The sequence below is a fragment of the Coenobita brevimanus genome, chromosome 50 (genome assembly GCF_032717465.1).
Source record: "Coenobita brevimanus isolate Jiangsu-jjx chromosome 50, ASM3271746v2, whole genome shotgun sequence".
NCBI classification, from domain to species: Eukaryota; Metazoa; Arthropoda; class Malacostraca; order Decapoda; family Coenobitidae; genus Coenobita; species Coenobita brevimanus.
The window spans coordinates 29,928,271-29,943,977 of NC_137003.1; the positions used below are offsets into that span (position 1 = coordinate 29,928,271).

Consider the following 15,707-nt stretch of genomic DNA (forward strand, 5'->3'; position numbering starts at 1 on the left):
AAAGTCGAGTCTAATGTTTACTGAAATCACTCTTATTAGATCTCTCTTCTTACTCTCACTGTGCCACTGTTTGCCCGGATCTTGATTAGCACATATTACTAGGCCTTGGACTTGTATTCTATTCAAGAGCACCTGCCCGATATTCTAGTCATTATCACACTGTCACTGCACTATTCACTGTCACTCACTGTTGGTGGGGCGGCGGCGTGGTTAGTGGGGCAGTGGGAGGACTCACAGCCCGACTCCTGATGGGGGCTGGGTCCCGCCAGTGGCCTCTGTATCCAGTGGCCACGGAATCACTCGTAGGAACGTCCTCTCTCATCCAGGGATAGGGGTGGCGAAGGGCCCTGCACTGTCAGGGTTGGGGGTTGGAGTACGGCCCTCAGGGCTGGGGCCTAACAGCTCCCTGAAACGCACGCTCAGGCGCCTGATGGAGGACAAGGGTTGTCAGTGTGGGGATAGGCCTCGCCCAGGGGTCCTGGTGGCGGCCGGAGGGGGCCCGGTGACTGCGGCTCCTGCTGTCAGGGATGCCATCAGGAGTGAGCTGCGGCGTCTGTCGTCGTCAGAGTCGGTCAGGTAGGGCCCTATGGAGTTGGCTGGGCAGAGTACAACCCTGGGGATATCACAGGGCCTCTCCACAGGTCCTCGGGACTGGGACCCTCCTCCTGGAGGATATCACGTTGTGGGGGTGTGGCAGCACCTGACAGAGGGGCAGCTACTGGCCGCCTCCTGCCGTGTGGCCCGGCTACTGGCCGTGGCCTTTTAGGGATCCAGCTACTGACCATGGCCCGTGTGGGGAAGCGGCTATTGGCCGTCTCCTGAAGAAGGGGTGAGCAGCTACTGGCCGTCTCAAGGGCACCTTCGGAGCAGCTACCTGCCGTCTCAATACGAAGGCAGGAGCAGCTACTGGCCGTCTCCTGAAGAAGGGGTGAGCGGCTGCAGACCATCTCAAGAACGGCACATCTACCGGCCGTCGCTGGGGTCCTGCCTGGAGCTAGAGTAATAGCTCCACCCCGATCCTGTCGAGGGTCAGCTCGCCCACGAGGTAGTCTCCTTTCCCTGCTATGGTGGTGGTGGATGAGTTCCACATCATAGAGGTGCGCGGCCCGGGAGGACTTATGTCCCTGTCACCCCTGGTCAGGTCGCGCTCTGTCTGCCCCTCCGTAGGCTCCTCTTGGGGACGTTGTGTCACCCTCAGTCGCTATTCCCGGCATTTTAGTAATTGTAGGTCAAGTTTGAGTAAAAATGCCAGTATGTTTAGAATTTACCATTAAAACATGATCAGCGCTGCCAGTAATACAGAATTTTCCATTATATACTGGCATTTATCAGACGCCTCCTTCTGTATGACAATGACGATGTCAATGGAGATTTGTGAGTGACTGAAACTCATAGTCTCTGTCTGTGTCTGTCTGTCTGTCTCTCTCTGCTAAACACCTCGCCCTGATCTCCCTCTTATCAGCACTCTTCGCACCTGTGCCCGTATTCTTGTTGGTTAAGCAAGCTCCCTAACACTTTTTCCTATACGATTTATTAGCTTATTGCACCTTATTGTCCTCGTCGGTGTTACATAAATCCTTTTGATATCGCCATACTCTGCATGAAAAACGTATAAAAGGATATTAACAAGCAACATTCAAAAAATAAATCGCTAAAGAAGAGGTGTTAGACAGCTTCCTCAACAGACGAGAGTATGAGCCTATAACACATGAGACTTCGCAGTAACCTTCCACAGGGATTTATCTTACATATTACACAATTCATCTTGTCCATTACCGAGACAAAGTTTCTCTCTCTTTCTCTCTCGATAACACCTCAGCACGACCTCCTCTTATCTGCCATCACGTCTCTCGGTCTGAACGTCCAGATCAAAACACTTAAAAACACCTCCAAATTCTTCCGACTTGCTCTTTCCTCTCTCACCTTGACCCAAATTCTTGGTTAAGGAAGCTCCCTAACATCTCTTCCTAAGCGATTTACATGGCTTATTATACCTTTTTGTCCTCGTTCTATAAATTCCTCTAATATCACTATACTCGGCGTTAATAATGTAAAAAAGGCTACTGACCAAAAAACTTTATTGCAAAGGAAGTGGTGTTAGGGAGCTTCCTTAACTGATAAGAACATCGCTCCTACTCCTCACCTCCCAGTTGTCTCAAGCTTCTCGCTGCAACCCTATTTCAGTATTTTCTCCTGTCTTTGATGTCAGGGTTGTATTCTACGTGGCATAGATTTCCTGGGACCTCTTCCTTAGCCATTTTTTCATCTTAACAGCCCTCTTTTCGTCCTTTTGCTGCTTATTTTACGTTTGCCAGTGACAGAAAGATAATTCTGCCACTCTACATTCTCTCCATGACACTTCTTCGTGATAAGCATCATATTCTAACGTTAAGCTATTATTACAATTCAGGAGTCAAGATTACTAGATGTCAATTTTAGGCCAACTTAGAGTAAAGCAAGCCTAGGCATATCAGGGTGTTATAACCCAAGCAGCAAACACAGCCACTGATGTCCACATAAGTATCCCCTTATGGTACACCCATGACTAATGTAATTCTCCACAGTGCTTCCTTGGGCCCGTAGTTTTGTTGATTAAGTAGGCTCCCAAGCACCTCTTCCTCAGCAATTTGTTTTTGGAAATGGCTGATTGATATTCTTTGGTACGTTATTTATTTAGAGTATGGCGATAATGGAAGATTATATTAAGCAGAATAGGACAGAGAGGTGCAATAAGCAAAATAAATCGTTCAGGAAAAGGTGTTAAAGAGATTCATTTACCAATGAGAATACGGGCCTTGGTGCCATACTATCAACCAAGTCAGTCACACCATGCGTCACTATCCCCAGCTCACTTTAACTTGGCCTAAAATTGCCATCTCCTCCTACAACGCTGGGCTGAAACAATAGGTTAACACCAGACTATGATGCTAGTCACGAAGTACTGTGGGAAGAATTTGAAGCCAAAATATTGCCTTTTCCACCACTGAGCTACATGAAATAAACTCCGAAAGGACGAAACTCTGAGCCAAGTTAACGTGAGTTAACTATAGCACCTTTGTGAAGATTGTAAATACTCCTGACACAGGAGAAGCCGGTTTGACCTAGCTGTGTTACATCAGACCGATTTACTGGAAATAATGCTCAAGAAAAACATGGTATTGCATATGTTACTGGTTAATGTGTGAGTAATATGCTGTGTGGTGACATTGTAACTTACCAGTGCGTGAATAATCGTTTGCCATCATCTGCTGTGTGGTGGCGTCAACTGTAATGATAACGTGGTCACCCCGTCGAACATCTGACACCAGCTTAGTTACCAGGTCATCTCCAGCCACAGTCTGCAGGCGACCTTCAGCTTGGAGGTTCTTCACATCTTGCAGGATGCCGTCCTCGGCTGTCTGGAAAAGCATTAAGAAGTTACAGACAGCCAGAACTCTTGCATAGTTACACATAATAAAACAAGCCTTTCACCAACACATGACATTTCGTGAAGAAATGCTTTAAGGTTGTTGCACGGTTTCCAACGTACAGGACTTGATATGGCCATAGTATTATGTTCACTTCCATTTATTGGTCGGCTTATAACAAGAACATCAATGTCAACATTTAGCGTAGTCAGAGGCGTACCCAGGATTTTGCTATGGCTGGCCGGAGCTGCCTACTGGATGCCTTCATTCCTGAGCTACTGACGCTTGGAAACATAACAGTATGAAGATTAATGAAAAATTAATCGAGTTTTAATGGTAAAGGAATCAATCATTAATCACTCAATGAGGAAACAGAAATATAAATAAATGCTTACATGTTCACATTACTTATGCATTTCAAAGTCTATGCATTATGAAAGGGAGTCCCAGGCCCCCTGGGCCCTCCCTCTGGCTGCACCCATGCGCTGAGTATGTATTATTTGCAAGCATGATATAACATGAATAACACTGGTCTACATTTGTTTTTTCTGGCATGGACTTTGATAATGGATTTTTACTAATTCTGGAGTGCTGAATCCGAAAATGAGCTCAGATGTGCTCTAACACATCCAGTTTTCATGCTATGAGTATGCAATATTTTTTTCAATGAACTGATTTAGGTCCTTAGGTGTTGCCCTTTGGGAGAGCAAACTTGGTTTATTTGCCTAAACCTAAGCCTAATTTTGCCTTTCATATTTACATCTGTTCCATACTCTTTGTTTATGTGTCTTTAAGGGCTGGATAATGAGGAGGGGAGGGCAAAGGGGCCTCGCAAGTGGCTTCTCACTAGGGTTGATAAGGACTTTTTCTTTGATCAGTAGCAGCCTGAAGTGGTATGTTATGGCTCAAAAAAAAAAAAAAAAAATATGCGAATGTCAACGACATAAAGAGTTAATTTATGCATTTATGGTTGTGAAGTTACACTTGAAATTTATTAGTATAAAGCTGGCTTCTTCCACTGAACTTCAGTTCTCTCAAAGTCTATTGGTTGGTTAGGGCATACAGTATATATGCTAGTACATAAAGATTTTATTTAATTTTAAATTGTAAACTGTAGTGTTTAATCTTACTGTTTTTCTTTACAGATTGATTTGTGTTAATTTATGGATGGACTGCAATTTCCTGATCACATCATGTCTACTCCTTTGCCTTCACAGCGGGGAAAATGCTGCAATGACCCAGATAATTTTTGCTACATCTGTGGCTGTTTCACTTTACTCTCTCAAAGGTGCAACATCACTACTTTTGTAAAACACGTGTACCTTGCTTATTTTAACCCGTCACGTCCCGAGCCTATCCGCACCTATGACATCCCTCAGTCCCGAGCCTTTTTGGAATTTTTTTTTTTTTTTATGAAACTTCCGCTTAGGTCGAGAAATTATGGAAAATCTTGAAGAAAGTGGTCTCTGCGGTCTATAAGTGGTCTATACAGGTGCGGTTTCCCCCCGCAGGTATCGTATTCTGTAATGGGCTGGATATGCGTTAACGTTTTCTATGGTAAGGAGTAATGGGACAAACAACACACAACACCTCTACATTTATTGAATTTGTACTAATAAACAATAACAGTAACAATATAATGTATTTCAGACACATATATAGGAAAAATAAGCATTGTACCATCGCGCGAGCATAGCGAGTTAAGTCCGAGTCGTATCATGCTATCTGCTAATTTTCTGTTATGAGGCTACCGATCATTTTTTCTACTTGTATACTTCTGTTTCAATGACAATTTACCAATTACAACTGTTTGTAAGTGATTTCAGATGTTTTCATTCATTTTGATGACATGCAGCATAAGTTTAGCGCATATCAGCTTAGTAAGCGCACTCGCTATGACTCGTATTTGAACATACCAAATTGTTTTATCACTTTCCAATTATTTTCCCATTTACATAGAACCTTTCCCCCACCACTGTGAAGGTTTTCAATTATTTTCATTCATTACGAGGGCATTTAGCGATATGCTAGCGCCTATTCACGTAGCAACCACGATCTCAAACACTCGTGTTTCATCATCTACTTTATTTATTCACTCCAATTATATTTTTCCACTTACATTACACACGTTTACACCCCTCCAATGCACTGTACATACTTACTGCCATTATTTATTCAAGTGAGCGTGAGAATATCGCCTGAAAATACCCTCGCAAGGAATGTTACGTCATACATAATACTCACACACTTATATACTAATTCACTCACACACTTATATACTAATTATTCACTTTATCACTTGCTGACTTTTATTTTGACTAATACGTGCCTTATTCATTCGACTAAGCGTCAGGAAATCATATCTTTATAGACACGCTATGAATATTTGACTTAGGATATACATCATCATATACAATAATTTGAACTTATATTATACCCGTAAGAATGTCACATAATAGAAAATTTATAATAAGGGGCCGTATTTATTGCACTGAGCGACAGAATATCGCATCAAACAACCCTCTCTATGTAAGTTTCAACTTAGGGCAGATTTATATACTTACACCCAATGTTTGCACTTATGTTCTACCCGTAGGCACTTTATACTAATATTTGGCGATCCACATGACTGATATTTTCACAGAGCGTCTGTCTGTCGCATTTACATCATAATTTCTGCGTCCTTTCGCATTCACACCATGCTAAAATTGCAGCAACGTGTGATACTCACTAAAACATGGGTGAATACACAGACCCACGTCACACTGCACGCACTCATAGCGGGTGTCCTTCCTCTGTGTCGTGAGTCTCACCTGGGAATGACTGCACACGTGACACCTGCGCTGGGGCCTAGGTCTGTTGGGCTGGGGCGGGATAGGAGTGGGGAAATGGCTGGCGGATATTCTCTGGGGAGTGTGGGTAATATGGGCAGTGCGGGGGCGCTGTTGGGGCCTTTCAACAGCATACTTTGCAAAGATTTCTCGTGTGAGCTCCCTCACAAACCCTTCAAAGGTTTCCTGAACTCCTGTGGTCATGGCGTGAAGGTGGTGGCAATTCAGAGCAGTGATATCTAGCAAGTGAAAGAACAGTTTTTTATACCACTTCATCGTGGTCCTGGCACACTCTACCGTCGATATCATGGAGTCTGACTGGTCCACGAGGGGCATGTTTATATTATAGTCCATGACACATTCAGGTTTCCAAACACGACGCCAGCTCTCGCTATGGTAATCAACAGAATCAGTACGGTGCATCAAGGGGCGGTGAACCGTGGACAAGAGGCTTACTTCTCTGTTGTGGTTCCACATTGTTGCAAGGATGTTGTTTGCTTTGAAGAGAACAACCTCACTCCTTGCAAGTTTCCGCCCTACCTTGACCATGTGACGCCGGTTCACCTTTACGGTTCCACAGACTCCCGTTTCATGTCTGTGAAGATAACGAGCGAGAAGAGGGCTAGTGTACCAGTTGTCGAGATAGAGAACGTGACCACGATGAAGGTAGTCTTGTATCATCGCCTTTACCACTGCTCCCGAAAGTCCTATACTTCGATCTTCTATTATGTCTGTCTGTGCACCGGTGTACAAGACTATGTCTTGCACGTATCCAGTCCTACAGTCACACATAACAAAGATCTTGAACCCAAAACGGTGCCTTTTGCTGGGTATATACTGTCTGAATGAAATATTGCCTCTCTACAACACGAGACTCTCGTCTATGACGAGATCTCTATAGGGATAGAATGAGGATCGAAAGGTTTGCCTGAGGTGATCAAAGACCAGCCTAATTCGCCTCATTTTGTCCGTGTTGTTTGCATTTGCAGGGTCATTAGCATCATAAAAATGGAGGCGACTTAGAATTTGTTGAAACCGATTACGGCTCATCACTTGACCAAATATGGGGGTAAACATAACAGGGTCCGTAGTCCAGTAAGCAGGAATTCTATTTTTTCTTTTTATACCCATCAAAAGGACAAGGGCAAAAAATAAGAACATTTCTGGAATGGAGACAGGGTAATCATAAATCACTGAATGCCTACTCCTTGTTCCCAATCTTTCACTTTCTAGCCGCTGGCCGCTTGCAAACAGGTTTGTTTGAAACACGATCTGATCAACGAAGGCCTCACTGAAAAACAGGTGGAAAAAATCCAACCTGCTTGAATTACAGTGAATACCTGGTGCAATGCAGCCAGATCGCCCCTGCTCAGTGAAGGGGTGAATGAGGGGAGAAAAATCACTCCCATCCTCCCAATCCCACGACACAAATCCCTCGTCCCCATCACCGCCTTCGTCTGGGTGGGGAGGAGATCCTGGTTGGGGAGGTTGGGGGGAAGGAGTACGGAGGGCTTCCCCACTGTCACTCCTCTTCCCTCTGCCTTTACCCTTTCCCTTTCCCTTACGGCCTTGAGGAACATTAGGGGGCTGTGGGGATGAAATAGTTGGATATTGGGGAGCAGAAGACGTGCTGGGGAGTGGTTCCTCCCCACCTTCCCCCTCCATTACCACACCACGTGCTCTCTCACGCAACCTTGCTCGACCACGTGTTAGGGGATATTGGGGAGCATAAGACATGCTTTGGAGTGGTTCCTCCCCACCTTCCCCCTCCCTCACAACCCCACGTGATAAGGAACGCACCCGCACTGGCCCACGTGATCCACTCTGCCGCCTCACACTGCGTAGGGAGAGCAATGACTCACCCACCTCACTCTCACTTTCCCTAATCCCAGGAATGTCCATTTCGCTCCCCACTCCCTCCACTTCACTTCCTACCGCCCCAAACAGAATGCTAGGCCCATACCTGCTTAGACGACGTGGTGTGCGCTCTGGGCCACAATGCGTAATCACCTCCCGCCCATACCACGTGGCAGCACGTCCCACGTCTCCGTCCTCATCCTCGTCCTCGTCCTCGACCTTGAATTCTGCTTCCAAGGCACGCTGGGGATAGGGATATGACATACCACGTGCCTTCTTTGCCTCCTGCCCCTCTCTAGCAGCACGGTAAGTCACGTACTGCCGCTTCCTTGGTGACGGAACTTCCTCGTCACTGCTGGTGGTTTCTTCTTCCTCTGGCTGCACATAATCTTTGTCCATCTCCTCGTCATCCAGTGGGGAATCACTGTCGCCAGTAAAGGTGTCCAGGGCGACTTGAATTTCGCTCTCTGAGAGACCTCTCTTAGCCATGTCTGAGCAGGACCGTGGCTACCAGGTGAGTGGACGAGTGGCAGGCTAGCGCGGGTCGCGCGGGGTCGCCGAGTGTCCCCGCCTGGTGGCAGGTAGGGGAAGGTCAGGCGAGGGTACGTACCGCAAATCAAGCGCGAAATTTGAAAATTGTCGAAATTATGCACATTGCAATTGCACGACGTACTGGTACGTCGCCGGGACTGGCAAATGCAAATCGTGGTGATGTACCCATACGTCGTCGGGATGGGGCGGGTTAAGGTACCCTTGGGAGTCCAGGACAAAAGCTGGGCTCCACATAAAGTTTGCAAAACTTGTGTGGAGACTCTGAGATCTTGGTCTCAAGGCAAGAATGTCAAGCTCAAATTTGGCATTCCCATGATTTGGAGGGATTAAAAAAAAAAATAAAAAAACATACCGATGATTGCTATTTCTGTTTTGTTAACGTCAAAGGATTAACAGAAAAAACAAACAGTATTTGAAATATATATCCCAATCTCGCATCAGCCCATCCTCCATTGTGATGACATACCAGTACCTATTTTTACTGACCTCCCAGATACTATTTATGGAACTTCAGTATCATCCTCGCATCTTTCCTCAAGTGGAGATGAACAAATCGATGTGGATTTTCATCCATCAGAAACTTCATTAGGCCAACATTCATTGTTCAATCAGTTTGAGCTGAACGGTTTAATTTGAGACCTGGGTTTGCCAAAACAATCTTCAGGGTTCTTGGCTTCAAGGTTAAAAGAAGAAAATCTTTATCATGGCACTAGCATCTCATTCTATTGTAACAGATTAGAGAAGTTGTGGAAGTACTTCACTTCAGATGACAAACTTGTTAATTGCAATGATGTTGAAGGACTTCTTTTGGAAATGGGGTTATCAAGATATGTATCCAATGAATGGAGACTTTTCATGGACAGTTCAAAAACAAGCCTAAAATGTGTCTTGCTTCACAATGGTAACACTTCCCTATATGGAACTCAGTGACCATTAAAGAGGAATATGCCAACATAAAAGTTGTTCTGGAAAAGTTGAAATACAACGATCATGCCTGGTTGATCTACGTTGATTTAAAAATTGTGAACTTCCTATTGGGGCAACAAAGTGGCTACATGAAATACCCATGCTATCTCTGCTATAGGGATAGTAGGGCAATGGAAAAGCATTGGGTTAGGGATGAGTGGTCATTAACCCACCACGTCCTGTTGATGTATAGATACGTCCGAACATTTTGCCACTGTGCGTCCCGTTGACGTGTATAAATGCGCCACAATTGCAAGGTCAGTCATTTGCACATTTTTCAAATTTCGTGCTTGATTTTTGGTACGTTTACACAGAACACCTTCCTCTATAAGATGCCAGGCAGGGACAATGCCTTACCCTGCATGACCTCCCCCCCCCCCGCACACCATTGTCTCGGAAATTCACCTGTTACCAGTGACCTGGCCAATAAAGACATGTCATGCCATGTTACGAAATTCAAGGCCAGAATGATTCCCCAATCGATGACAATGTGGAGGACGAAGTTTTTGTAGCATTAGAGGAAGAAACAGTCAGAAATGATGATCAGGTAATGTTGCCAAAAAAGATTAGGTATGTTGATGTGTTTGGTGAGTGAAACAATGCTTATATTGCCTATATTACTGCATGAAAACTAATATACTCTCATACTACACATAAATTCGTACCAAATTAATAAATAAATACCGTTTATGAGTGGTGTGGAATAGTTACTGTCCCATAGAACTTGTTTTCTTTGGAGCCAACATGATAGAAAACCCAGTAAGATAAGGGGTACTGCTACCTGTATTGAGTATTTTAAATCTAAGGTGAGCGATTTCTCTATGAATTTTCAATGTTTCTCACCAAAAGCTAACGTTTGAGCCAATTTTTTTTTTTTCCAAAATTGGTCGGGACTGGGAGGAGTCAGTGGTGAAAAATCAGTCGGGATGGGGCGAGATAGGAGACAGCTTGACACCTGGACATAAAAACATCATAAATGAGCCATTGGTTGATCTGGATAATATCGTTCTGCCACCACTTCAAATGAAGCTTGGCAAACAGTTTGTTAAGGCTCATGATTACTCTGGGAACTGTTGCAACTATATGCTTAGTTTTCTTTGCGCTAAGTGAAGAGAAGAGAAAAGCCAGAATATTCAATGGCACTCAAATCAGAAGGTTGCTGAACGATCCACAGTTTGTTGTCTCAATGTCTCCTATTGAGGTAAGAGTCTGGAAAGCATTTGCCAGTGTCGTGATAAACCTTTTAGGAAACTAGAAATCACACAACTACAAAGAAATTGTGAAAGAGCTCCTGTCCCGTTTGCAAGCAATGGGATGCAAGATGAGCATCAAATTGCATTACTTGCATAGCCATTTGGACAAGTTTCCAGAAAATCTTAGCCATGTGAGCAAAGAGCAAGATGAGTGTTTTCACCAGGATATCAAAGTACTGGAAGAACGCTACCAAGGCCGATGGGACAGTAATATGATGGTTGATTACTGCAGGAGCCTTTTGAGAGATGTTCCATATGCGCACACAAAAGAATGTCTTTGAGAAAAACATTTCGTAATTGAAATAACTCAGTGGTGTTATTGACTATGAGCTCAGATTTGCTCTATCACATCTAATTTTCATGCTACGGTTTTGTAATATTTTTCTCAATGAACCGATTTAGGTCCTTACGTGTTGCACTTTGGGAGAGCAAACTTTATTTATTTGCCTAAATCCAAGCCTAATTTTGCCTTTACATATTTATATCTGTTCCATACTCTTTGTTTATGTGTCTTTATGGGCTGGATAAAGGAGGAGGGGAGGGCAAAGGGGCCTCGCAAGTGGCCTATCACTAGGGTTGATAAGGACTTTTTCTTTGATCGACAGCAGCCTCAAGTGGTATGTTATGGCTCTAAAAAACATGAATAAGCGAATGTCAACAACATAAAACGTTTATTTATGGATTTATGGTTGTGAAGTTACACTTGAAATTTATTAGTATAAAGTGGACTTCTTTCACTGAGCTTCAGTTCACTCAAAGTATATTGTGGTTAGGAAATATATATGCAAGTACATAAAGATCTTATTGAATTTTAAATTGTACACTGTAGTGTTTAATCTCAATTTTTTTTTTTTATTTACAGATTAATTTGTGGTTGGATTGCAATTTCCTGATCAGATCATGTCTACCTCTTCGTCATCAGAGCGGAGTAAATGCTGTAATGATCTGGATATTTTTTGCTACATCAGTGGCTGTTTCACTCTTTAGCCTCTCAAAGGCCCAACATCAGTACTTTTGTAAAGCAAGTGTACCTTGCTTATTTTAACCCCTACACCGCGGGCTTGTTTACCAATGACTTGCGTGTGCCGCGGAGTTATTTGGGCTCCGACAGACTCTCAAAAAATATTTGCCAAAAATCAGTTATTAGTCCTTGAATAATAAAATTACATATGCTTATGGCACATACCTTCAGCTTTCTCCTGGAATGATTGTTGAGCCTTCGTCGATTACCGTAGGACTTGTGGAGACCTCTGAAGTAGGGTAACGAAGTCTCCACTTTACACTTCCCGACAACCCGTAATATGATTACCACAGCCAGATACAAACACTATAAACACTATTCTACAATTTTCAAGTAGTTTGGGATCCATACTCAAAAAAAAAAACACTGTGAAAGCAATGGAAATTACGAGCGCGTCTGATCGTCGCACTGGCACTAGTTCGCTCTTGGTAGTCTGTCATTTATTATTCATAAAACCCCTCACACTTTATATTTCTATTACTATATAACACTTATATCTATCTACAGTCTTTATCCATAAGTTTCCTTCAGTAGTATTAGTTTATTGTCACTGTAGGGATTCAATTTCTTTCAGTAAAATACGTAGCATTCACTTTCTCGTCCTGTATACTGGCATTGAGAGTGAATGTCACTTTCATCTTCACTCTCATAACTCATAGCATTCAGACATGCTAGAGTGAAACTTTCACTTTCATTACTCTTAGGGTATATACTCGTATTCTTATAATACTACTCATTTACATTTCTATTTACGTTCTCTATTTTATTTACGTTATTTACATTTCTATTTTATTTACACTGTGTTGTGCACTGTCACTTGAAATAACTTATAAAACTATTTTCCATTGTTCACGTATATTTACATTCATTACTTTCACTTGCTGTTTACACATTATTTACACATTATTTGCAATTCCACTTGCACTGTTTTACTCAATAGAAAGATAGTAGTCACTCTTTTATCAATTGTCAGCCCTTTACCTCTTTCCACACGAGGTTTAGTAGGGGGTAAAGGTCACAGGGCCATTTGCATGGGGGTGAAAAAAGGCCTTGAAGTCAGCAAGAAGAAACATACATACTCTCACTTCGGAAGATGAGAGTGAACTGATAACGGAGGACCAGCGTGGAGGCCTGCTAGGGGTTATTCAGAGTTACCAATATTACTTCTTGAAACAGCTAAGTCTAGCACTGATATGATTGGCAGGAAATCTAGACAATACATTATAAATTTGATAGTTCCAGGTGAATGTAAATATCACTTAGGCTTCTCCCTTCCCTCCTTACATGTATATTTATTACGAAAATAGATTAGAGGCCTACTTAGGAGATATATATTCAGAGCTACCAATGTTATATCTTGAAACAGCTTTGTCTAGCACTGATATGATTGGCAGGAAATCTAGACAATACATTATAAATTAGTTCCAGGTGAATGTAAATATCACTTAGGCTTCTCCCTTCCCTCCTTACATGTATATTTATTACGAAAATAGTTTATACGGCATATTTCAAGGGGAAAAAAACAGCGAAAATTAGCGAACGAGTGCACGTGAGGTGTTGTCAGGTGATAATTAGCCAATTTCAGGTGTATGGCACTCTCACTTACCTTATTTCTTTCTTGTATATATTATTTGGTATAAGAATAGGACATAGGGCTTATTTCAATGGATGAAATCAGTGAAAAATTCCAGGGAAGATTTACTTAGCGTAGCACGGCTGGGCAGGCGAGAGGATAGGGTAATGGAGGGGGGGTAGGGAGGGGAGTCAAGAACGGGGAGAAATGGCTAAATTGTCAACAATGGATGGGAGTACAGATGAGATTAGGAGTACTGACTAGTGTTGGACATTGGCAGTACTGATAGATGATACAAGCCCCCACTTGGAAGCCCGGGTGAATTCAAAATAACACAGAATCACAAAAGCGACGCCCCGCGGTATGATCCCTTGCTCCCAAGCGTCACAAAATTGATGCCCCGCGGTTAAGGGGTTAAGGTATCCTTGGGAGACCATGACAAAAGCTGGGCTCCTCACAGAGTTACCAAAACTTGTGTGGAGACTTTGAGATCTTGGACTCAAGGCTAGAATGTCAAGCTCAAATTTGGCATTCCCATGATTTGGAGAGAGCCAAAAAAACATACCGATGATTGCTATTTCTTTCTTGTTAACGTCAAAGGATTCAACAGAAAAAACAAACAATATGTGAATTATCCCAATCTCGAATCAGCTTTAAGTCCCATCCCTCATTGTGATGTCATACAAGTATGTCATACCAGTACCTATTTTTACTGACCTCCCAGATATTGATGATGGAACTTCAGTATCATCATCGCATCATTCCTTAAGTGGAGATGAACAAATCGATGTGGAGTTTCATCCATCAGAAACTTTGTTAGGTCAATCTTCATTGTTCAGTCAGTTTGAGGTGAACGATTTAATACGAGACTTGGGTTTGCCAAAACAATCATCCTAGTTGTTGATTTCAAGGCGAAAAGAAAAAAATCTTCATCATGGCACTAGCACCTCATTTTATTGTAACAGAGAAGCTGCAGAAATACTTCACTTCAGATGACAAACTTGTTTATTGCAACGATGTTGAAGGACCTCTTTTGGAAATTGGATTATCAAGATACATACCCGATGAATGGAGACTTTTCATCGACAATTCGAAAAGAAGCCTAAAATGTGTCTTGTTTCACAATGATAACACTTTCGGATCGATTCCCACTGGGCACTCAGTGACCCTTAAAGAGGAATAGGCCAACATAAAAGTTGTTCTGGAAAAGTTGAAATATAACGATCATGCCTGGTTGATTTGTGTTGACTTAAAAATGGTGAACTTCCTTTTAGGGCAACAAAGCGGCTACACGAAATACCCATGCTATCTCTGCTACTGGGATAGTAGGGCAAAGGAAGAGCATTGGGTTAAGGATGAGTGGCCATTAAGAGACAGCTCGACACCTGGACATAAGAACATCATAAATGAGCCATTGGTTGATCCGGATAATATCATTCTGCCACCGCTTCATATCAAGCTTAGCATAATGAAACTGTTAAGGCTCTTGATCACTCCAGGAACTGTTTCAGCTATATATGCTTAGGTTTCCCTGCACTAAGTGAAGAGAAGAAAAAAGCCGGAATATTCGATGGCTCTCAAATCAGAAAGTTTCTGAACGATCCACAGTTTGTTGTCTCAGTGTCTCCTACTGAGGTAAGAGCCTGTAATGCATTTGCCAATGTTGTGAAAAACTTTTTAGGACCCTGGAAATCACACAACTACAAAGAAATCTTGAAAAAGCTCTTGTCCAATTTGTAAGCAATGGGAGGCAAGATAACCATCGACTTGCATTACTTGCCTAGCCATTTGGACAAGTTTCCAGAAAATCTTGGCCATGTGAGCGAAGAGCAAGGTGAGCGTTTTCACAAGGATATCAAAGTAATGGAAGAATGCTACTAAGGCCGATGGGACTGTAATTTGATGGCTGATTACTGCTGGAGCCTTATGAAAGATGTTCCATATGCTGCACACAAAGAATGTCTTTGAGAAAAACATTTTGCAACTGAAATAACCTAGTGGTGTTATCGAGTGGTTTTACTTTTTTGAGAATAAAATTAAACTCTTCTTTTTACACTGTGTAACTTATCATATCTATGGACCTATGGTTTACCAATTTTGCTTTTTTAAACTTATTAGATGATAAAACGGCAATGTGAAATAAAAACAAAAAAAGCACTGTAGTTTGAATATCATATTTCCAATAAAATTAATCATTTTACGCTACCAATTCTTTAAACTTTAGTGAAAAATTGCAAATTTTCAACA

The 15,707-nt window shown here is 42.6% G+C and overlaps 1 protein-coding gene across 1 annotated transcript in view; it reads right to left on the reverse strand.

The window, feature by feature from the left end:
• Window positions 1–447: 447 nt before the first annotated feature.
• LOC145399723 (uncharacterized) overlaps window positions 448–15,707 on the reverse strand; it is a 54,710-nt gene continuing 39,450 nt past the window's right edge. Inside the window, exons 9-10 of the mRNA XM_080272270.1 lie at window positions 3,218–3,398; window positions 448–584 (exon numbers count right to left, since the gene is read on the reverse strand). Of these exons, the coding sequence (XP_080128396.1) occupies window positions 448–584; window positions 3,218–3,398 (318 nt within the window). The remainder of the gene's footprint in view (window positions 585–3,217; window positions 3,399–15,707) is intronic.